The 23333-nt window shown below is 51.9% G+C and overlaps 1 protein-coding gene across 2 annotated transcripts in view; it reads right to left on the bottom strand.

The window, feature by feature from the left end:
* Positions 1 to 5969: 5969 nt before the first annotated feature.
* Positions 5970 to 23333, bottom strand: part of OGDH (oxoglutarate dehydrogenase) — a 66427-nt gene continuing 49063 nt past the window's right edge. For both annotated transcript variants that reach the window (XM_047848789.1, XM_047848788.1), the window contains exons 10-23: positions 21969 to 22097; positions 12857 to 13036; positions 12401 to 12553; positions 11800 to 11902; positions 11556 to 11684; positions 11284 to 11434; positions 10916 to 11043; positions 10633 to 10811; positions 10181 to 10252; positions 9748 to 9876; positions 9329 to 9401; positions 7300 to 7463; positions 7058 to 7212; positions 5970 to 6922 (exon numbers count right to left, since the gene is read on the bottom strand). In XM_047848789.1, the coding sequence (XP_047704745.1) occupies positions 6802 to 6922; positions 7058 to 7212; positions 7300 to 7463; positions 9329 to 9401; positions 9748 to 9876; positions 10181 to 10252; positions 10633 to 10811; positions 10916 to 11043; positions 11284 to 11434; positions 11556 to 11684; positions 11800 to 11902; positions 12401 to 12553; positions 12857 to 13036; positions 21969 to 22097 (1866 nt within the window). In that variant the 3' untranslated portion in view covers positions 5970 to 6801. The remainder of the gene's footprint in view (positions 6923 to 7057; positions 7213 to 7299; positions 7464 to 9328; positions 9402 to 9747; positions 9877 to 10180; positions 10253 to 10632; positions 10812 to 10915; positions 11044 to 11283; positions 11435 to 11555; positions 11685 to 11799; positions 11903 to 12400; positions 12554 to 12856; positions 13037 to 21968; positions 22098 to 23333) is intronic.

Genomic DNA, 23333 nt, shown 5'->3' with positions numbered 1-23333 from the left:
GATGGTGTCTATTGACTTACAATTTTTAAAATGATGTCTAATATATATTTGTTATTTATGCTTTTTGTATCATATATAAAAAACCCATTGCCTAATCAGGGTCACAAAGGTTTATACTAACGTTTTCTTCTAACAGTTGATAAGTTTAGCTCTTACATTTATGTCTCTTTTTTTAAAAAATATTCACTTACTGGGGCGCCTGGGTGGCTCAGTCGGTTAAGCGTCCGACTTTGGCTCAGGTCATGATCTTACGGTCTGTGAGTTCAAGCCCCATGTCGGGCTCTGTGCTGACAGCTTGGAGCCTGGAGCCTGCTTCGGATTCTGTGTCTCCTTCTCTCTGCCCCTTCCCTGCTCATGCTCTGTCTCTGTCTCAAAAATAAATAAAAAAAACATTAAAAAAATTAAAAATATTTAGTTATTTATTTATTTAGAGAATGAGCAGGGTGGGGGCGGGGGGCAGAGAGAGAGGGAGACAGAGAGAATCTCAAGCAGGATCCACACTGTCAGCTCGATGCAGAGCTGGAACTCACAAACCATGAGATCATGACATGACCTGAGCTGAAGTCGGATGCCTAACAAACTGAGCCACCCAGGCGCCCTGGTGTTTATTTACTTTTGAGAGAGAGAGAGGGAGACCGTGAGCAAGGGAGGGGCAGAGAGAGAGGGGAGCAGAGGATCTAAAGTGGGCTCTGCACTGATAGAGAGCCTGATGTGGGGCTCGGTCTCATGAACTTCATATTTAAGAAGACAATAGATGCTAACGCCAAAGTGAAAGAAATGTTAGAATTATCTGACAGAGATTTTAAAGCCGCTGTCGTGAACATGCTTCAACACACACTTATGAACACTCTTAGAACAAATTTAAGAAACAGCCTCAATAAATAGAAAGTATGAAGAAGAGCCAAGTGGAAAATTTACAAGTACAAACACCATAACTGAAATTTAAAAACTCAATGGGTGGGCTTGCCGGCAGAATGGAGAGGGCAGAGGATGGCACAGCTGGAAGGAAGAACAACAGAAATGAACCCAGTCTGAACAACAGAGAGAAACTGACTGGAAAAACTAAACAAAACCGAGCTCAGGGACTTGTGGGACAAGAACAAAGGATCTAACATTTGTTTTTATCAGCGTCCTGGAAGGAGAGGAGAAAGAGGGCAGCTGGAAGAGCACCTAAAGAAATAGTGTCTGAAAACACTCCAAATATGACTAAAGGCAAACACATACAGCTTCAAGAAGGTGAGCAAGTCCTAGAGTGGATAAACCCAAAGAGACCTATGCCGAGACATGTCATAAGCAAACTTCTAAAAACTAAAGACTGAGAAACACTGTTCCATGCAGCAGGACAATTAATGTGACAGGATTTCTCATTGGAAACCAGGGAAGCCAGAAGGAAGTGACACATTTCCAAACACTAAAAGAAAAGAACTGCAAAAGCAGCAAAAATATCCTCAAGGAATGAAGAGGCAGCCAATACATTCTCAGATGTAGGCAAAGTAAGAGATTTATCAGTGGCAGACCTACCCTAAAAGAATAGCTGAAACACGTTCTCTAAACAGAAGGGAAATGATAAAAGAAAGCACGTCTGACCATCAGAAAGGAAAAAAACAACACAGAGAGCAAACCATGTTTTTAAGTAAAATAGAACTGGGTCTTCTAAATTGTGTTTGGTGGTTGAAGCAGAACTTATAACACTGCCTATGTGGTTCTAAATGTACGCAAAGGAAATATTTAGGGCGATTATATTTTAAGTGGAAAGGGTAAAGGGATGTACAGGGAACTACATTTTCTAAAAAAATTTTTTTTACCATTTTAATTTATTTTTGAGAGAGAGAGAGAGAGCACAAGTGGGGGAGGGACAGAGAGAGAGAGAGGAAGACACAGAATCCAAAGCAGGCTCTAGGCTCTGAGCTGTCAGCACAGAGCTCGACGTGGGGCTTGAACCCACAAACTGTGAGATCATGACCTGAGCTGAAGTCGGACGCTCAACCGACTAGCCACCCAGGCACCCCGGGAAATACATTTTCTGCACTTTACTTGAACTGTTAAAGTGATGACTCCAATAGACTGCGACAAGTAATGTACACATTATGTCATACCTACAGCAACCACTAAGAAGCTATACCATAGACAAATACCAGTGGTCAAAAACACCACAGATAAATAAAAATGGAATTATAAAAAACATGGTAGTTCACAGAAAGGCAAGGAAAAAAAGGATAGAAATTAAAAACAGGAAGAACAAACAGAAATTAAAAATAACATGGCATACTTAAGCTCTGACATAGTAACAATTACACTAAATGTAAATGGTCTGAATATACCAATTAAAAGATAAAGATTGGAAGAATGGATAAATATTACATGCTGTCTACCAGACTCTCACTTAAAAAATAACTTATAGGCAGGTTGAAAGTAAAAGAATGGAAAAAGATAAAGATATGCATATACCTGGAGATATTAAGCAAAGAAAAGCAGAGGTGGCTCTATTATCATCAGATAAAGTAGACTTCAGAGTAGAGAGAATTAATGGAGTCATAATGAAAAAAGGGCCAATCTACCGAGAAGACACAGCAATCCTAAATGTCCATGTACCAAACAACAAAGCTACAAAATAAGTGAACAAAAAACTAAGAACGAAAGAAGAAAATGAGAAACCACAGCTGTACTTGAAGATTTCACCATCTCTCTCTCAACAACTATGGAAAACTAGAGAGAAAATCCATCATGATGTAGAAGGAGTCAACAACCATCAACCAACAGGATCTAATAGACATTGACGAGACACTTTGCCCAATGCACATTCTTTCCAAGTGCCAATGGAACACACACCAAGATGGACCATATCATGGGCCATAAAACAAATCTCAGTGAATTTGACACAACTGAAGTCATATAGAGTGCCTTTCTCTAGGGACAATGGAATCAACACAATCAATAACAGAAAGAGAACAGGAAGCAACACATGTTTTAGAGAGGGAGTCTCAAGGGAAAACTTTTTCAATGTACCAAATTCAATGCAAATGAAAAAATACAACATATCAAAATTTGCGAGCCACAGCTAACAGCAGTGCTGACAGGGAAATCTATGGAAGTAAATGCATTAATTAGAGATGAAGAAAAGTCTCAATTTAATAACCTACACTCTCACCCAAGAACCTAGAAAAAGAAGAGCAAGATAAACCCAAAGCAAGTAGAGGAATAAATAATAAAGACTATAAATCAGTGAACCAGAAACAGAAAAGCTAAGTAGAGAAAATTAATGAAACAAAAATCTGGTTTCTTGAAAAGATCAATAATGTTGACCAATCCCTAGCAAGACTGGTAAAGAACGCAGAACACACTCAAAGAAACTATAGATTGATAGCTGCATAGAGAATAGAATCCTCATGGAAGAGCGTCCGTAACAAAATATTATCAATGTATAAAAAACATCACACATCGTGACCAAGCAGAGGTTCATCCAGGGATACAAGGACAGTTCAATGTTCAAAAACCAACCAACATGACAGACTAATGAAGGAAAATCACATGATTGTGACCATCACTGTCGGTAAAGCATTTGACAGAATTCAACACCATTTAGGATAAAAACTCCCAGAAAAATAAAAACAGAGGGGAACTTCCTAACCAGATAAAGAAGTCTACAAAGCACCTGCGGCTAACATCATACTTAAGGCTGAAAGACTGAGCTCTTTCTCCCTGACTGAAAGCAAAGCAAGCCATCTGCCGTCACGGCCCTCGTCCAGCATGGTGACGTGACTCTGGCCTGTGTGACAAGGCAAGAAAAGGGAATAAAAACCATGTCTATTGGAAAGGAAGAAATAAATGTCCCTATTTGGGGCTGCCAAACCCCGTTCTTAAGGCTAATCATGATCTGGAGCCAAGGAGGCAGCAGGAAATCTGAACCCCCTCGTTCCCAAGGTGAAGAAGGTCCCAGCGCGGAGGGGAGAGCACAGCCCTAGAGACTCCCTCAGGTGGCCACAGCCGACCAGGGAGACGGCAGGAACACCCTGGGGCCGTGTGTCCAAGCCAAGGTCCACCAAAGGCAGGGGGACCCTGGGCTGGGGAGACGGGGCCTCTGCCTGCCCATCTGACCCCAGCAGACGGGGGGACGGGGAGAGGGAGGGCTTGAGGCCGGGTGGTTATCCCAGGCACACAGGGGCTAACAGGCTGGGGCAGTGAAAGGGGGGCCCTGGGCACAGGGGGTCACAAGGGACACATTTCCTTACACTGTGAGCGAGCTCTGGGGTACAGCGCGCAGCACAGTGGTTGTAGTTAATGTGTATTTGAAAGTTTCTAAGGGAGTAAGTTTGAAAAGTTCTCGTCGTAAGAAAAACTAATTGTAAGTATGTATGGTACAGATGCTAGTAACATGGAACCACGTTGTACACCTGGACTATAACAGCATGTATCAATTACCTCTCAATTAAGAAAAGGGCCCTGATGGGGCGCCTGGGGGGCTCAGTCAGTTGAGCGTCCAACTTCAGCTCAGGTCATGATCTCGTGATTTGTGGGTTTGAGCCCCGCGTGAGGCTCTGTGCTGACAGCTCGGAGCCTGGAGCCTGCTTCCGATTCTGTGTCTCCCTCTCGTTCTCCTTTCCCGCTCACACTGTCTCTTGCTTTCTCAAAAGTAAATAAACATTAAAAGAAAGAAAAGAAAAGGAAAAGGACCCTGAGGTGAAGTCGTCAGGGCTGGGAGATGGGGGGTTATGTGACATGGGCTCTGAAGGGACAGTGGGAGCTTGAGGTGGGGGTGTGGGCAGTGTGGCCCCAGACCATTTTCTATCGTTCTGCTGGGTCTGGGCCCAACTGAATACTAGCTGACGGTGGGGGGTGGGGGAGGGCGGAGCTCACTGCCCCACCTAATTTAGGGCAGAAATAGGTTCCACATTGATTCCAATTCCCTCTATTTCCACTGGAGAAGTTGGGTGGGCACCTCACCCCATACCTGCCTAAGATGGGTCAGGCGTTAGCCGCACCTGGGCCACCCCCCCCCCCCCAACCTCCTCCTTGCCCAGGTCACCTGTCCTGGGGCTGCAGCCCCCCCCCCCCCCCCCAGCACAGCAAGGTTTCAAGCTGGTGCGGGTGTCCGAAGGGCCTCTCTGTCCAGAAACACCCCTCAGCAGATGCATGCTCACACTCGCCCTCCCCAAAGCCCTGTCGGAGCAGGCAGGATGCTCTTCTTTCGCGCAGAGGTAGGGGCGACTGAAGGGTGAGCAGACAGCTGCCCAGCGAGGTCTAAGCAGCGCCTTGTCAAAGCGCCCCCCAGCGGCTCTCGCTTTATACGCCAACCACAAGGTGGTGGCATCGAGAGGCGACATTCCTTCACCGCAGGCCTCCCAGGCTGCAGCAAGTGGAGAGGGGACCCCAGGGAAGGGAAGGGGCTCCTGCCTCTCATTTTTTGCCTCCTTTAACCCTGATCCACCCTGCCGACTCCATCAGATGCAGCGCCCTGCTGGTCCTGTTGTCCTGACCCCACATCCAGCTCCGCCTGTGTGTGGCCAGTCACACCAGGGCTGGAGGACCCACGGCCAAGCCACAAGGAGCACACGGGACAACACGAAGAGATTCCAAGAGGCTTCAAGAACAAGGGACCCAAGTGTGTCCTAGAAGATGGGGTGGCCATTAGCCCGTGTCCACACTCAGGCCTTTCCCTGAGCTCGCTCAGTGCTGGAACCTGCTGACCCCCCAGGAGGCAGAGGATGGTGTGCTGTGAGCCCAAGATGGTGGGGCTCTTGTCAAGAGGGGACACCAGGCCCCGGGGGTTCTGCACGTGTGGCTGGTTCCCCTGCAGAGGTTGTCCAGGGGCACAAACTCGTCGGGGAGCAGGCCGACCAGCCCGGGGTCTAAGGAGGGACCACCGGGCACAATCTGTACCTGTGACACAGGGCCATGCAGTGAGAGGCTGCTTCCGTGGCAGGATGGGGGTGGGAGGGGTGGGTGGGTAACAGAACCACACACAGACGGCCTGAGGGTAACTTCGTTTATGGGTCAAGCCAAATGCAATGCAAAGTTGTTTTTGTTTTTGTTTTTTTAACCAAAATAAATAAATCAGATTTGTCCCTGTGATGGGTGAGGGGAGCCGCCCCTGGCCCTGGCCCTCCTGTACCCCCTGACCGGCTACGGCACGGCCCAGACAAGACCGCTTCCGTCTCCACAGCATTGGCGTCGGGAGAAGCGGGACATGAGGGTGGGCTGAGGGGGCGGGTGTGTGTGCGTGGGGCAGGCAGTGGCCACGCCATGGCCTGGCCCTGAGCCCCACATCCTGTGGCCTGGGTGTGGCCTGGCCCCAGGTGGGTGCAGTGTGCACGGGCCCCACGAGTGGCCCAGGCCCCTCTCGAGGGCCAGAAGTGGATGCCGCAGAGAGCGGACCCGCCCTCTCTGTGCCAGGCCAGATGCAGGCCACCTCCCGCCCACAGCCCCACCCAGCGCCTCGGTTCACCACGCAGTGGGGGCCCCAGTGGAGCCTGCCCTCTCCCGCCGCTCTGGGGGTTGGGGTGGGTGATGTGAGGCTGGGCCTGCAGTGCGAGAGGGCCGGGGCACGGCAGACCCTCCTGGGACACCCGCAAGGGCCCCTCTCCACGCGGGATGCTCAGCCGGACAGAAGTCGCGGTGCCTGGGGGCATCTGGCCTGGGGGGTGGCCAAGCACTGGGGGTATAGCAGCCTAACGTTAAGCGGGACAGGGTGTGCGGTGCGGTGGGCAGCAGAGGTGTGGACAGCGCTGAGGCACTATTCTTTAGTGGAGAAGCGAGGGGCGGCCGTGGCGTGGAGGGTGGCGGCTCAGGCGGCCTGGGCAGCGTCTACGAGAAGTTCTTGAAGGTGTCCAGGTCGAAGGCCGTGTCCAGGAGGCGCTGCAGCTCTGTCAGGTGGGTCTTCTTGTTGCCAGTGGCCGGAGCAGCGGCTGGATCCCGGCCAGCGTACCTGCGGGGGGGAGGGGGGGTACCGTGGGGGCACAGTGAGCCCAGAGCCTCAGCCCCCGCTGAGCCAGCTCCCAGGCCCTGCCGCTATTGCCCCCAAGGCAGCCAGTTCCCAGGGCCGCCCCCAGCCCCTGCTCACCACACTGGCTTGGCACGGCTGATGGTGGTGCGCAGCCGCGGCTTCACGTAGTCGTAGTAGCCCTGGTTCTTGTGCTCCTCCTGGCACCAGGCCAGCTCAGCATTGGGGTACTTGCGCACCTCCTGCAGCAGCAGGTCGAAGGGGAACGGGGACAACTGCGGAATGAGGGGTTCCCGTCAGAGGGGATGGGGCCTCGGGCAAGGAGGGATGCTGGCCCCCACCGCAGTGCCATCTGCCCCGACCTGTTCAATCCTGGTGATGGCCACCTGTTCGGCCATGCCCCGGGCCTTCCGCTCGCGGGTGAGGTCATAGTACACCTTGCCGGTGCAGAAGAGAAGTCTCCGGACGTTCGCTGGGTTCTGAGCCGCCAGGCCGTCTTCTGGGATCACCCGCTGGAAGTGGGTTCCTACAAGAGAATCCCCACAGCCGGGGGTCCTCTCAGGACCTGGCTGAGGGCACCCAGGGCCCGCTGCTGCTGCTCGTGCAGGAGCCGGGCCCCCGGGGCAGCCACGCGAGAACACCAGCTCTGAACACCAGCTCTGAACGAGCACCAGCCTGGGGGAGGGGGCCCTGGAATCCCTCCGGACCCAGAGCGCCTTGAGAAGCACATCGTGTGCAGTGCATAGTAGGCAAGGCCAGCCCCAGACAGCAAGCAACGCCGGTTCCTTCCTCCCAACAGGAGGGCAACGAACTCTGCTCATTCGGCTCAGATTCCCCACGAGGTACAAACACCGAACCTTCCGCATAGCTGGAACACATACTCAGCTTTCCAGCGCTGGCCCGGCCAGGAGAACCAGACTGCCCTCTGGAAGGGGCATCCAGAAAAGGGTCTCACTTAGTGATACACACATGACACATGCACAATCGTGCTACAGGAACTTTGCCTGTGGAATATAGGCCAGATACAAAAAGCCCACCACGAGCACCAGACTTGGGGGTGACAGAGCTCTTCCTCTAAGATCAGGAAGAAGACAGGGACGCCCACGGCCACCACTCCTGCCCAACCTCATGCTGGAAGTCTCAGCCAGACCAGTGAGGGGAGAAAGGAAAATGAGAGGCCTCTGAACTGGGAAAGGAAAAGGTAAAACAATCGGTGTGTAGATGGCCAAAACCCTAGAGATTAGAATAAACCAACCCAGCAAAGTTGCAGGATAAAAACGTCCATACTCAGTGCTCAGTTGCATTTCTGCAGACTAACAACGACTAATCCAAACACGAACCAGAAAGCCCATGTGCACCAGCATCGACGGGATAACCGGAGACGGTGAGGACTTGGGATAAAAACTGTAAGGTGCTGCTGAAAAGCACTGAAGACACAAGTGAACGAAGACGCATGTCCTGGGGGGGTCAGGCTTATTGCTATTCCGTAGTGACGTACCTGATGCTGGATTAGTAACCTCCACACACCAAGAACCACAATTCAACAAGGCAAACAGCCTAACTCAAACTCAGGTGAAACCACGCACAGATGCTTGTCCAAAGCGGACGCCCAGATAGCCAGCAGACGTGCGTGAGGGGGCTCAGCATCACTGTCACACAAGTGTAGAGACGAGCTCTGGCGGGCTGAACGTGAGATGGCGTGGTCGCCGTGGACAACAGTTCCTCAAAATCCCACGAACAGAATTACGTGGGTCCCCGCCTCAGGGATGCGCCCGAGTGAGTGGAAAGCAGACTCCAGAAGAGGCATCTGTACACCCACGTCCATGGAAGTGTCACTCTCAACTGCTCGAACGTGGGAGCAACACCATGTGCACCAAAGGATGAACAGTCCACTCGAGCGGACCGCCCAGACAGGGTAGGTCAACAGCCACAGGGCGGAAACGGTCCCGGCACCTGCTCTGTGACGCCTGCGGGGCAGGACGGGAGCACAAATGGCCAGACACAGGAGGACATGAGCTGCACGGCTGCACCCGGGTGCAGGGCCCCTACCGGGTGACCCAGGCACAGCAGCAGGGTGGTAGCCCCTGGGTCTGGGGGGGTTCAAACAGACTGGGGAGGCTTCACCCCGACTGAAGATGAAGGCAGCTGCCCGGCCCAGGGGCCTGGGGTCTCTGTGGGTCTCACGGCAGGCCCCCCTCCTCAGGTGGGGGAGATCTTAGCTGACTTGCTCTGCCACCTCTGAAGGAGGCCTGGGGCGCCCAGGCGAAGGCTGCAGACGGGGGCAGGGGCACAACACCCAAGCGCAAACTCTGGCTTCTGGGCCGTCGTGTTCACTGGTGTGTGTGCAACGACCGCAGGAGACCGTCACCACCCTACCCCCGGCACACCCACCTGAGAGCATCTCGTCGAAGCTGGTTCTGGCCTCGGGATGCCGCAGCAGGGACTTGGGGGTGAAGATGATGAGCTGGAATGGAGGAGCACAGGCCCGTGATGGGTCAGGCCCCATGGGGTCCAGAGGGAGGCCCACTGTGTGGCCAGGAGCCCCGCATCCACTCTCCCAGCTGCGCTGAGTGCCGGCACCCTGGCCCTGGGCCCCCAGCCCCTCCTCGGGGTCCCCACCCACAGCCAGGCTCTGTGGACTGTGGGTCCTTCACACCCACTTCCCCTTTAACGCCCCGCCCAGGAGCCCGCTCACTGGGACCCTGCCTGGTGTAGCACCCACTATCCCCTACCCACAGGTCCATCCCCCTGCTGGGCAGGGGCCCTGGACTCCTGAGGCCCAGCCTCTGGGCAGGGACTCCCTGACTGACCGGCTTCCGGAAGGGCAGGAGGATCTGCCGCCGCAGCACATGGAAGAAGTTGCCGGGCGTGGAGCAGTTGACGACGATCCAGTTGCAGTCGTACAGCTGGTTTATGTCGAAGTTGGCCTCCTCCAGGTTCTGCAGCATGAGGGAGAGGCCCCAGCCCTGCCTCAGGCACCATGGCTGCCCTGGCAGGGTGCGCGCACGAGGGGACCCCACCAGGAGCTCTGGCAGCAGCCACACGCTCTCGTTGAGGTTCTGTGTCCTGTTCCCTCCCTCCCTCCCTCCGTCAGTCCTGAAATTGCCAGAACTTTCCTCTACAGCATCTGCCTGAACCCATCTGTGCACAGCTGCTCCTTGCAGGCCCCCGAGGCAGCACCCACAGCAGCAGGACAGAGCCTCTCACTCCGGGGTGGGGGTGGGGGGAGGGTGCTCTACTCACTGGTAGGACGTCTGGGTCGTCATTGCACATCTGCAGGAACCGCTCTGGCCGGGCAGAGGAATGTTCTGGACCCTGGAACCAGACACACAAGTTACAGGCAGAAGGTGTATTTGCAATGTCTCTTCCTTAACGGACTTGGGTCATTTCTGGTCTGAAAAACACCAACTTCCATCGACCTGCTGGCACTTCGACCCCTTTCCTGCCCCCAGAGCATGGAGGGGTGCTTCTGTGTCAGGACAGGGCCCACAGCCTGGCTCCACACGGCTCCTCCCGTGGGGCCTCGGCAGTGAGGACAGTCCTCCTAGGCGCAGGGCGGGGACAGGGAGGTGGCAGGGCGTTTGAGCCGGTGTGACCCGCACTGGCACCCCTGCTTCCCTCCAGAGGTGGAGTGGGACCTACCACCTGCCCTGGGGGGCGGGGGGAAGCAGACCGCACCCTGGGCGGGGACTCACCATGCCCTCCATGCCGTGGGGCAGCAGCAGCACGATGCCGTTCTGCCGCACCCACTTGGCCTGTCCTGGGCAGATGAACTGGTCGATGATGCACTGGGCCGTGTTGTGGAAGTCACCAAACTGTGCCTCCCAGAGGACCAGGGCGTTGGGACTGGCCATGGCAAAACCCAGCTCGAAGCCTGCAGAGCGCGGAGGAGGAGGGTGGAGGGAGGAGAGTGGACCTGAGCCTACAGGCAGGTGGGCAGGGGCAGCAAGGGCTGGGCCTGAGGGACGTGGCACTCACCCAGGACCCCGTACTCAGACAGCGAGCTGTTGCACACGGTGTAGGGAGCCTGGTTGGGCCAGAGGTGGTTCATGGGGATGCAGGTCTTCTTGTCCACGTTCTGGTCATGGAGCACGTGGTGGCGGTGGCTGGGGTGGAACAGCACAGGGTAGACGAGGGAGTTGCAGGGCGTTGGACTGACGAGGAGACCCAGGCAGTAACCTGTTCTCAGCCGAAGTGCCCCCATCGGAGCAGGGAAGGGGTGTGTCTGGGCCAACAACGGGACTGCATGGCTGCTTCCCAGCAGTGATTTTCTTCTCAGGACAAATGCCAGGGCCCTCCCCTTCCGTCCCCTGCACTTCACTGGGGCCACGAGATCACGCAGTTACCTAAAGGTGCCTCGCTCCACATCCTGGCCGCTCAGTCGGATGTGGATACCCTCCTTCAGGAGGGAGCCAAAAGCCATGTACTCCGCCAGGGCCCAGTCCACGGTCCTGTTCTTCACCAGCTCCCCGCGTGTCTTCAGGATGCGGCTCAGCCCTGTAGAGACGACGCTCACCAGCTGCCCGTCACACCCCCTCGTGATGAGAGCTTGTGGTGTCTCCTCTGACCCAGCCCCTGGGGTCCTGACTCGCCTCCCAGGGGGCAGAGGCTTCCTCACCTCCATGAATGGTGAAGTTCTCCACGGGCACGGAACTGGCCACGTTCCCGATGTGCGTCAGAATGTCCTCTGTCAGGCCCGTGGGCGGGCAGGTCATGCTCCTCGGCTGCCCGTCCAGGGTGAAGAAGCCTATGATGGGAGGCCCAGCTGACGCACAGCCACCACCGTCCCAGAACCAAACTGTGGGCCCTGGGGGCGCTGTGGGGGTGGGTGAGGGGCGCATGGTGACGTCCCCGCTGCTCACCAGGCCAGGGGGAGTCCAGCCAGTGCTTGATGTGCAGGATCTTCTCGTCCTTGGACCTGGTGAAGGCCTCCTCGCAGATCTTGTCGTACTTGGAGATCTCCTCCTGGAGAGCGGGGCACAGCACAGCTGTTGGGGGCGCTGCGCCAACAGGCTCCAGGGTCCCCATGTGCACAACCACTCAGAGGCCAGCGAGGAGCTGCCGTCCTTTTCTATGCCCAGCACCTTCTTCTCCAAGTCTGGGGAGCCCCCACCCCCACCCCGCTGGCTTCCTTGCAAACTGGCCCAGTTCATAGGACTCCTAGCACCACTGGGAGAGGGGAGGCCCGCAGCGCCACCCCATCGCCAGCCCTGACCTCCACATGGCCACCAAGGCCAGCCCTTCCTGCCTCTGTGCCCTGAGCATGAGCACGGGCCTCTCTTAACCTGTCAGGAGTGACCAGATCCACAACAGGCCCTTTACCTGCCCCCGCCCGCCCCCGGGCTCTCAGGACCCACCTCTTTTGTGAGCTCCCTGCAGCCGCAGGACAGTCAAGAAGTGACAGTTGTAAATATTGCGCACGCTCTCACTTAGGGCCTCCGGCCGGCCGCACCTCATACTCACCTCGTACTCAGGCTGGTTGACCACGCCCTGGGACACGAGCAACTCCGCATACTTCTGCAGCACTGGCTTCTGCTTGCGGATCTGCTTGTACATGAGCGGCTGTGTGAACATGGGCTCGTCCATCTCGTTGTGGCCATTGCGCCGGTAGCACACCTGGACACAGCCCAAGATGCCAGCGTCAGAGACACACAGCGCCTGCCCCCAACTCCTGTGTGATGCCTCAGTGCACCTCCTCTAGAATTAGGGTCTATGTCTCCTTCACACCAGAGTTGCTCTGTCACAGGAGATGGAACAAGAGCGACCTGGGGACACCCTGGGATGAGACCCCAGCTACTTTCTTTCCCGGGCATGGCTCACCCAGACTGGAGCCTCAGGAGCTCTGGGGAGGGGCGGCAAGGCAAACCTGCGCCAGGGAGCCTGGCCCTTCTCTCCCTGGCACAGACGGGGGTGGCTCACCAGGTCCACCACCACGTCCTTGTGGAATGTGCTCCTCCACTCGGCTGCCACCTTGCACACGTACATGACGGCCTCTGGGTCGTCCGCGTTCACGTGGAAAATGGGGGCATTCACGACGCGGGCCACGTCAGTGGGGTAGGGTGAGGAGCGGGCCATGCGCGGGTCTGTGGTGAAGCCGATCTGCAAGGGACACCCAGGCAGGGTGGGCAGAGCGCCACCAGCTGGCGGCCACCCAGCTGCACCAGCCCCACCAGGTCCCCAAGTACCTGTTTAGGGTTACTTATTTATTTATTTGTAAATTTACATCATTATTTTTTTAATGTTTACTCATTTCTGAGACAGAGAGAGAGAGAGCACACGCGCGCGAGGGAGCGGGGGAGGGGCAGAGAGAGAGGGAGATACAGAATCCGAAGCAGGATCCAGGCTCCGAGTTGTCAGCACAGAGCCCGACCTGGAGCTCAAACTCACAAGCTGTGAGATCATGACCTGAGCCGAAGTCAGACACTCAACTGACTGAGCCCCCCAGGTGCCCCTAGGTCTTTAAAAAATTTTTTTGTTGTTTCTTATTCTATGAACAAAATTCATACATGTTCAATATACAGAGTTTGGAAAACAGTATAAAAAAATGAAAAGTTAAACAAAGTTGTGTATCTTTCCACCAGCCAGTGGAAATATATTGATGTTTTTCTTTGCACATGTACACATGTAACCTATGTTTAAAATTCTGAATGCTATTCTCTAACAGCCTATAATAACTAACCCTAACTATACCGTAACCCCCACTTTTCCTCCTGAAGCATTCAGGGTTGAGTTGTAGAATCCCCATTTCCTAAAACAGGGACATGCCCTCACTAGCCTGAGCAGTTCCATGTCCCAAATACGTAACCTGACCCACGGTGTCCACACACACTGTGCCTGATGACCCACCTTTCTGCCCCTGGTCCAGCATCCAATCCAGCACATCACCCCGTGCCAGTCTTGTCTCCCTTCATCTGGAAGGCTCCCCACCTCCTCGGTTTTCCGAGGCACTGGCATTTGTCTATGTTGGTGGCCTGTGGTCAACCCGCTGTTGCTGGACACATTCTTACACAGGGTTGGTCCAGCAACATGGACTTCATGTGCGAACTCTCCCAGCAGGGAGAACTGAGGCACAGGGCGAGCACTGTGGACATTTCCGAACAGCAGTAAACTGCTCTTCAAAAGTGTGAGCATCTGTGTCTGTGCCCCACGCTCCTGCCAGCACAAACGAGTGCCCTGTGCTTCCTCTCACTGCACGGGGACTCTTTCTCTAAGACATCAGATGTTCTAACGCTTATACGGCACTGCCTCCTATGGCTCTGCCAAAAGTTATGCAAAGGCTTCTATCGTCAGGCATATAGCTTATTTCCCACTCTTGTACCAACATGGTTTTGACACACACAGAAAAATATTTAGCTCCCGAAGGCTTCCTCAGGAGAGAATTTTAGAAGGTTGAACCTGAGGCACATTCTTAGCAAGACAAGGGCCAGGACGGCAGCCACTTCTCCTGCTACAGATCTTACTGACCCCACGCACGCCATCAACTGTGGCATCAGAATCAGTGAAGAGATTAAAGAAAACCCTTGCTAAACTGAAGCTCTTACAGAAGACTGGGCATCATTTATCACACGTTGCTTTCATGTACTCTCCTTTATCACACTAGCTAAAGAGATGAGAAATAGAAACCGATGAGGATGTTAACTGATGACAGTTCTCATGGACACGTCTTCATCAGTCTCCTCGCTTGGGAAATGAGCACAGGGACTGGTGAGTTAGTGATCACAGCATGCGTGCCGTCTCTAGCGTCTCACAGGAAGGAAACTGCTCTGGAAGGTTAAGACCTCAGGCCCTCGGCTGCCCCCCACCCCAATGTCTGCCAGTTACCAGCTTCTGTGTCTTTAAGCACATATGGATGTGGGCACACACACGTGTGTGTGGAGACGGTGTGCTCTGTGGGTGTGCACGCACACAGACGTAGGGAGATAGGTGTTTACACACAATACCTTTCTGCACGTAACAGATCTTGTAGGTCATTTCAACAGTGTATGAAACAGTTGAAACAGTTTCACTGCGTGGTATTAATCACTTTGATAACTTAGGTCAGTGCTTATTCGTGGGCCAGGCACTATTCTGAGCATTTCATGTATATTAATTTTCATGTGTTAATTCACGTAAGCCATATGACACACATGTGGGTACACCATAAATTATGTAACCAGCTCCCCATTGATCTAGAGATGGAAATTTTCATGTCTGGTCTTGTTGCATTAGTCTTTAAAGACATCGTGAGGGCACCAGTGGGAAGATCCCACTGACTGGAACTGCTGGTGTGAGAGCCAGAGACCCTGAGGTCAGCCCTGGCTGGAGCCCTGTCTCCCTCAGCCCTGTGGCTGGTCCCCAGCTGGAACAGAGCTGGTTGCTGAAGTTCTTCCTGTCACTCCACCGAGACCTGATTTCTGGTTGTTAGCACCCATGGTGCCGACTCTGCTGTCACATTCTTGCTGTGTGAATCATTCGCTCACAGGAAGGGAGACCTCATGCTTCCTGGGCCTTCTATCTTCTGGGCTACACGGGCCCAGCTTCCTGGGAGGGTAGTTTCCAGACACCGCCATCCTAGGACACTCTCCCCTGGATCCGGCCTCAGGCAGGTGCAACCAGGATGCTTAGCTTTCTGTCACAAGAAGTCTGACACACCCAAGGCCTACCTGTACCGTTTTGTGTAACGTGATTCTTAAACCGGAATGTTATTAAATGTTTCTATTGCAGAGAAGGAGGGTTTCACCCCAGTGATTTAAGAAACCAGGAAGAGAGGCTACATTAAATCCAAAGCAAATAGGAGGAAAGGAACAACAAAGAGCAGAAATCAATGAACTAGAAAAACAGGAAAATACAGAAAATGCAATGAAGCCAAAGCTGTCCCTTTGGGAACAACAACCAATCTACAGCCACAGCAATTGAAAACAAAAAGAGAAAAGACACGAATTATCAATATCAGGAAATGAGATAAGGGATTCCAGGACAGATGCTAATAACAGAACATCACAAACTCTAAGGACACAAATTGTAATTGTACGACTTACATGAAAGAAATTACCATAGCTCACTCAAGAACAAACAGACCTGAAGAGTCTTATGTATACTAAAGAAATGGAATTTATACTTAAAAGAAATGTTCTCATAGGGACTTGCACTTCTGGAAGATGAAGGAGGTGAACCTTTCCCTATTCTTCCTACCAAGGACAACGGAAGCCCCAGGACATTATCTGTAGAGTAAACATAAAACTCTGAAGGTAGACAGAAGTCAGACTAGCCAAGGACCATAGGGCCTGAGGAGTGACTCAATGACAGGTCCCAGGACGTCTCCTCCTATACCCTGGGCTGGGTGCTGGAGCAGGTTGCTCGGCAACGCCAGCAGGGGGCGCCTGGGTGGCTCAGTTGGCTAAGTGTCAGCCTTCTTGGTTTTGGCTCAGGTATCATCTGACGGTTCATGGGTTCGAGCCCCTCACTGGGCTCTGTGTTGGCAGTGCAAAGCTTGCTTGGGATCCTCTCTCTCTTTCACTCTCTGCTCCTCCCTTGCTTGCACGGTCTCTTGTCTCTCAAAATAAATAAACTAACACCAGCAGGCACAGGCAGGAAAGCCAGAGGACCAAGACACTATTAGACAATCGTCACCCTGCTGCAGCCAGCCCACAGAAAACACCGTGGCCCTTCCCCACCCCCACCCAAGATGCCTAGGAGGTGAGCCTCACAGAAGATTTAAGTAAGATCGGAGTCTCACAACACAATGCTCAAAACATCCCAATGTCATTTGAAAACCAGTGGAATGTTATACCAACACCTGGGAAAACCTCATGGAGTGAGAGAAAGCAATCGGCAGTCAGCACCACGATGACACACGTTAGAATCACCTCACAAAGACATCACAAAAGATGTCAGGAAAACACTTTGATGAAATTACGAACATGCCTGGCATGCGTGAAAAAAATAAAAGCTCTCAACAAAGACACAGGAGACATAAAGAGAACTAAGTGGAAGTTTAGAACTGAAAAGTAAAGGAAATTGGGGGAAAACGCTGAATGGAGGTCTGTATAGTGGAACAGGGCAGAGAGGAAAGAATCAGTGACCCTGGGATCACCCCAAATCTCAAGAAATAGAGACTGAAGGGCACCATGAACAAAGCCTCAGGAAATGTGGGGTCTAACAACGTGTCTGACGTTGGTGCCGCTGGAGACCCAGAAAGAGGGGGTGGGGCTTAATAAATGTCTGAAGTAAGAGACACTGTCTGCAGAAATAAATATAAAAGAGGGGGTGAGTGGGGCGCCTGGGTGGCGCAGTCGGTTAAGCGTCCGACTTCAGCCAGGTCACGATCTCACGGTCCGTGAGTTTGAGCCCCGCGTCGGGCTCTGGGCTGATGGCTCAGAGCCTGGAGCCTGTTTCCGATTCTGTGTCTCCCTCTCTCTCTGCCCCTCCCCCGTTCATGCTCTGTCTCTCTCTGTCCCAAAAATAAATAAATGTTGAAAAAAAAAAAATTTAAAAGAGGGGGTGAGAGATTTGTCCTCTGGAAACTGAGGACATTCTGATGAAAGAAATTGATTACGACACAAATAGATATACCATGCTCATGGATTGGCAAAATAAATATTAAAATGCCCAAACTGCCCAAAGCCACCTACAAATTTAATTCAATCCCTATAGAAATACCAGTGGCATTTTTCACAGAAATAGAGTAACCAATCCTAAAATTTATATGGAACTACAAGACCATGAAGAGCCAAAACAGTATTGAGAAGGAAGAACCAAGCTAGAGGTGCCACATTTCCTGATTTCAAATGATACTACAAAGTGTAATGATCAAAACAGTGGTCCTGTCATAAAAACAGACACATAGACCAATGACAGAATGGAGAGCCCAGAAATAAACCCACACCTCCATGATCAATTAAGTTATGACAAAGGAGCCAAAAATATACAATGAGGAAAGGACAGTCTTTTCAACAAACGGCATTGGGAAAACTGGACGGCTACATGCAAAAGAATGAAACCAGACCACATTCTTCCATCACACACAAAATAAACTCAAAACAAAGACTTGAATGTAAGGCCTGAAAACCATAAAACTCCTGGAAGAAAACATAGGCTGCAAGCTCTTGGATGTTCGTCTTAGTGACTTTTTGGAAATGACACCAAAAGCAAAGAAAACAAAAGCAAAAATCAACAAGTGGGGCTCTATCAAACTAAAAGTTTCTGCACAGCGAAGGAAACCATTACCACAATGAGAAGGCAGCCATGGAATGGGAGAAAATATTTGCAAACTGTGTATCAAATTGTATATATGGGATTCATACTCCAAATACATTAAGAACTGATACAACTCAGCAAAAAACAATCCAATTAAAAAACAGGCAGAGGATCTAAACAGATATTTCCCCAAAGAAGACATCCAGATGCCAACAGACACATGAAAACATGCTCCAGGGAAATACAAATCAAAACCACAATGAGATACCACCTCACACCTGTCTGAATGGCGAAAATCAACAACTCAGGAAGCAACAGGTGTTGGCGAGGATGCAGAGAAAGGGGAGCCCTCGTTCACTGCTGGTGGGAACACAGACTGGTGCAGTCACTCCGGAAAACAGTACAGAGGTTCCTCAGAAAGTTAACAATGGAACTACCTTATGACCCAGTAATTCCACTTCTGGGTATTTATCTGAAGAAAACAAAATCACTAATTCAAAAAGATACATGCACCCCTATGTTTACTGCAGATTTATTTACAATAGCCAAGACACGTAAACAATCCAGGTAGCCATCAACGGATGAATGGATAAAGAAGATGTAATATATATACAATGGAAAATTATTAGGAAATCAAAGGAGGGGCGCCTGGGTGGCTCTGTCGGTTAAGCGTCCCACTTTGGCTCAGGTCATGATCTCGAGGTTCATGAATTTGAGCTCTGCATCAGGCTCTGTGCTGTCAGCACAGAGCCTGCTTCCTATCCTCTGATCCTCTGCCCAGCTTCGTCTCTCTGCCCTTCCCCTCCTTCTCTCAAAAATAAATAAACATTAAAAAAAACCCAAAAACAAATCAAAGAAAGAAATCTTGTCATCTGTGACAACACGCATGGACCTTGAGGGCATTTCGCTAAGTGAAATAAGTTGAAGACAAATACTGTATGAACTCCTTTGTATGCGGAATTTAAAACCAAACCCAAACTCATAGAGAACGTTTTGGTGGTTGCCAGAGGTGGGAGTGGGGAGGAGCATGGGTAAAAGAAGTGAAGGTGGTTTGGAAAAAAAGATACAATGTTTGAAAATTCCCCAAATTTGTCAAAAGATACAAATCTACAGATTCAAGCAGCTGAATGATGCCAAGTCACGTGGGTGGGGGAAAGACGGTCTTCTTCACAGGTGGTGAGGTGTAAGGCAAGCCCCCCCTCCTTGCCTCACACCCAAAAGTTAACTCCAGGGGGTCACAGACATAAGAGCTTAGAGGGAAACAAAGGAGGAAAAGTACAAAACGTTTGTTCGGGCTTCAAAAAACAACTCAAGAAAGTGAAAAAGCCATAAAGTAAGAGGAAACATTTGCAAATCATTTATCTGATAAAGGGCTTGTATCCACAATATATGAAGAATTCTCACAACTCATAACAAAGAATCCAATTTACAAATGGGCAGAAAATCTTTGTGGATATTTCTCCAAAGATCTACAAATGGCCAATAAACACATGTGAAAATGCTCAACATCGTCAGTCATTAGGGAAATGCAAAAACCAGTTCACACCCTCTTTGATGGCTGAGACAGAGGGGAGACAGTAAGAAGTGTGAGAGAAGACCCGGGAAAGTGGGAGCCCTCAGACACTGCGGACATGGGGGGAATGGCGGCCTCCTGGGAAAACAGTCTGTGGGGTCCTCCAGAGGGTACTCAGAGCTACCATGTGACCCCACAACCCCGCTCCTGGTACGTGCCACACAGAAGCCTGCACCCGGAGCAGCATTATGTGTATCAGCCAGGAGGTACGAACGGTCCAAATGTCCATCAACAGACACGTGGGTGGACAGCACTTGACAAAGCCACAGGACAGCCATCCATGGCCATCACAAGGATGAAGTCCTGACTATGATGTGGCTAATGGCTGTGTAGGCCTGGGGAGCACGGGGGGCAAGCATGTGACAGCTAAGAGACACAGAGTTTCTTCAGACGACGTGATGCTCTACAAGAGTGAGGACACCAGAAGCCGCTGTCCGTTGTGGGGATCCCAGCTCAGTAAAGCTGCTGAGACAGAGAAAACGTGGAGCAAAGCCCCAACAGGGTGGACGGGAAGAAATCAGGTGCCATGCAATCGAGCCCTGAACGCAAAGACAAGGGAAAGGTCTTCCCATGGCCAACACTCCGGGCCACCAAGCCTCCTGCCGGCAAATTCCACTCAGTGTTTACAGAGGAAGTTAACACCCACTCTACACAGGCTTTTCCAGAAAACAGAAGACGAGGGAGAAGTTCCCAGCTTACTTTATGAGGCCAGTGCTACCCTGGACAGCCAGACCAGGTTGACATGGCCAGAACACCACAGAGCCACGTGGTGTGTGAGCGGACACAAGAGTCCCACGCTCAGAGTGGATTCACTGTCCGCAAACCAGTTGAACATCTTCAGAGACGCAGAAAAGCATCTGCTAAGAAACACCAGCCCCTTGTGATAAATACTGCCTACAAACTGGGAACGGCCTGCAAAGGCACGGACAGAAAACCTACTGCAAGCACCACACTTAGCGGCCAAGGCTGAGCGCTTTTGTCCTAAATGGGGAACAAGAAAGGGACGTCTTCCCTCCCCCCTCCACGCTCTGCTTACATCCTGGCCGCACAACAGGAAAGCGAAACACGAGGTGTTTATGTATGTAGATTGGACATGAAGAAACAAAACTGTCGCCAAGACAGGACTGTTAATACAGAAATTCCAAACTATCACAAAAAAATTAGTAAAAGCGAGTTTAATAAAGTTGTGGGATAAAAAACGCAAAACTGAACTCTATTTCTATATCCTAGTAACACCTGGATATTAAAGTGTTTAAAAAGTACCTTTTATGATAGCCCCCAAACAGTGAAATATTTAGGTGTCTCACAAAACACGTGTAGGATCTATACTTGGAGGATTACAAAATACCTAGGCAGAAATGAAAAAGAATCAAAATAATGGAGAGATTTACGTATTCTCAGATCAGAAGGCTCAATGTTGTTGCAGCTGTGGCCCCTCCCTAGCGGACATACCTGCCAGCGCACTTCTAATCACAATACCAGAGCTTTGTGGAAACTGACAAGCCGCTTCTACAGTTTGGATGAAAAGGCTACCAACTTAGAAAAGCCAGAACAATGTGAAGAAGGAAGGAAGCCGGAGGACTCCCACGGCGGCCTCCAGACACACAGCAGAGCTACGTCATCAACGCGGTGTCAGCAGAAGGGACACATGCACATCAGTAGAAAAGAACAGAGGCAGAACACACCTGCAGTCACGTGGTCAATTCATTTGACAGTCCTTTCCACAGACTGTACCGGAACAAGTGGATATCTACACCCACCTCGAAACTCCAAATACATCACAGACTACACCCTATAGAAAAGATGAAACTGTAAAACTTCCAGATGGGGGAAAATCTTCGTGACCTCGGCAAGGCAAAGTTTCTTTAGATCTGACATCAAAAACATGATCCAGGGGCACCTGGGTGGCTCAGTCGGTTGAGCGTCTGACTTTGGCTCAGGTCATGCTTTCACAGTTCATGGATTTGAGCCCAGCGTCAGCTCTGTGCTTTTGGTGCAGGGTCCTTGGTCCCCCCTCCCCTTCCCCTGCTTGCGCCCTCTCTCTCAAAAATAAACAAACATTAAAAAAAAAAAAAAAGACAATGCATTGCCCACATTCTTATAAAAAGACATGTATTTTTATAATCAGAAAAGAGCAACTATGCTAAAAAACTGACACACGCTACCCTAGGTAAGACTAATATGAGCACAAGGGCCCTTGGGAGGGTCTGACCACAAACCCGATGCTGTGGCCTCAGTGGTCTCTGCCACCAAGATGCAGAGGCTGCCTGGAGCCCAGGTTACCTGGTTGTTGACGACCACGTGGACGGTGCCGTGAGTTGTGTAGGACGGCAGGTCGCTCAGATGGAAGGTCTCATACACGATGCCCTGGCCGGCGAAGGCAGCATCTCCATGCAGAAGGATGGACATGACCTATACACGTGCAGAGAACACCCCAAATCTGATAGAGCCCCAACCACCACGTCCACAAGGCACCCCAGAGACAGTCACTTGTCTGCTTTCCCAAAAATAATGTTTAAAAAAAAAATTTTTTTTAAACGTTTATTTATTTTCGAGAGACAGAGACAGAGCGTGAGCACGGGAGGGGCAGAAAGAGAGAAGGAGACACAGAATCCAAAGCAGGCACCAGGCTCTGAGCTGTCAGCACAGAGCCCGACGTGGGGCTGGAACTCACGAACCGAACCGTGAAATCATGACCTTAGCCAGTCAGTGGCTCAAATGACTGAGCCACCCAGGCACTCCTCAAAATAACATGTTTTGAGACCATTTCAGACTTGGAAGAAGTGGCAGAACACAAGACCCCCTAGACTCCTGCCAGTGTGTCTGCCCTGCATCTGCATACCTGTCACGGAGCCCACAGACCCCATGCTGAGCACAGCAGGTGGGACCCTCCACCAGGGCAGCAATGCAGGCCGGGCCTCGACCGGGAGCAGCCCATTGTCCCTCCTGTGTCCACAGCCCAGACAGGCCCGGGGTTCTGGGGTGCTTCATGAACAGGCTCAGGAATGGCGCCCTCTGTGCCAGGACACCTCAGCTGTGTCCCCCATTCACCCAGCCGTGTCCCCTGTTCATCCAACTGTGTCCCCCATTCACTCAGCATTTCCCCTGTGTCGTGAGAACGGCCTCTGTGAGGACCTCAGTACCCCGCTCCTCATCAAACTCTGCCCGGCTGTGGTCACTCCAGCATGTGTTTGCTGGGGTTCCAGAAGAGCCTTCCCTTCTCACCCTTTACGTGTGCTACTGCAGGTTCAGGAAGCCCTAGTCCACCTGGGAAGCACCACGGGCTCACAGAACCCTAGTCTGTCCAGGAGACTGTAAACGATTAGTGTGATAGTGACTCCGTGGCGCCCACCATCCCAGATTTGGCATGGGAGCCCCGTGCCGTCTGGATGGGCTCTGTGGCTCCCGCGCCTCCTGCTCTCTGGCCGGGCGAGGTTCAGCCTCACGCTGCGTGGCCCCCGCACAGCCTGGAACCACATTTCTCTGGGAGCCCGCGTCCTTGAGCAAAGCACGGGATCCAAGATTAGTATTTGCACACAAGGGTGTCTCCTGGTGTCCGTGTCTCTGGCAGGATGGCAACACTGCCCCACGCCCTCCTCCCTGCATGTCTGTGAGCACCTCTTGCACCATGAGACACTGTTCCTGCCG

The sequence above is a fragment of the Prionailurus viverrinus genome, chromosome A2 (assembly GCF_022837055.1).
Source record: "Prionailurus viverrinus isolate Anna chromosome A2, UM_Priviv_1.0, whole genome shotgun sequence".
Lineage (NCBI taxonomy): Eukaryota > Metazoa > Chordata > Mammalia > Carnivora > Felidae > Prionailurus > Prionailurus viverrinus.
Note: the sequence above shows the minus strand (reverse complement) of the source record. Positions and strands in the feature narration are given on the sequence as shown.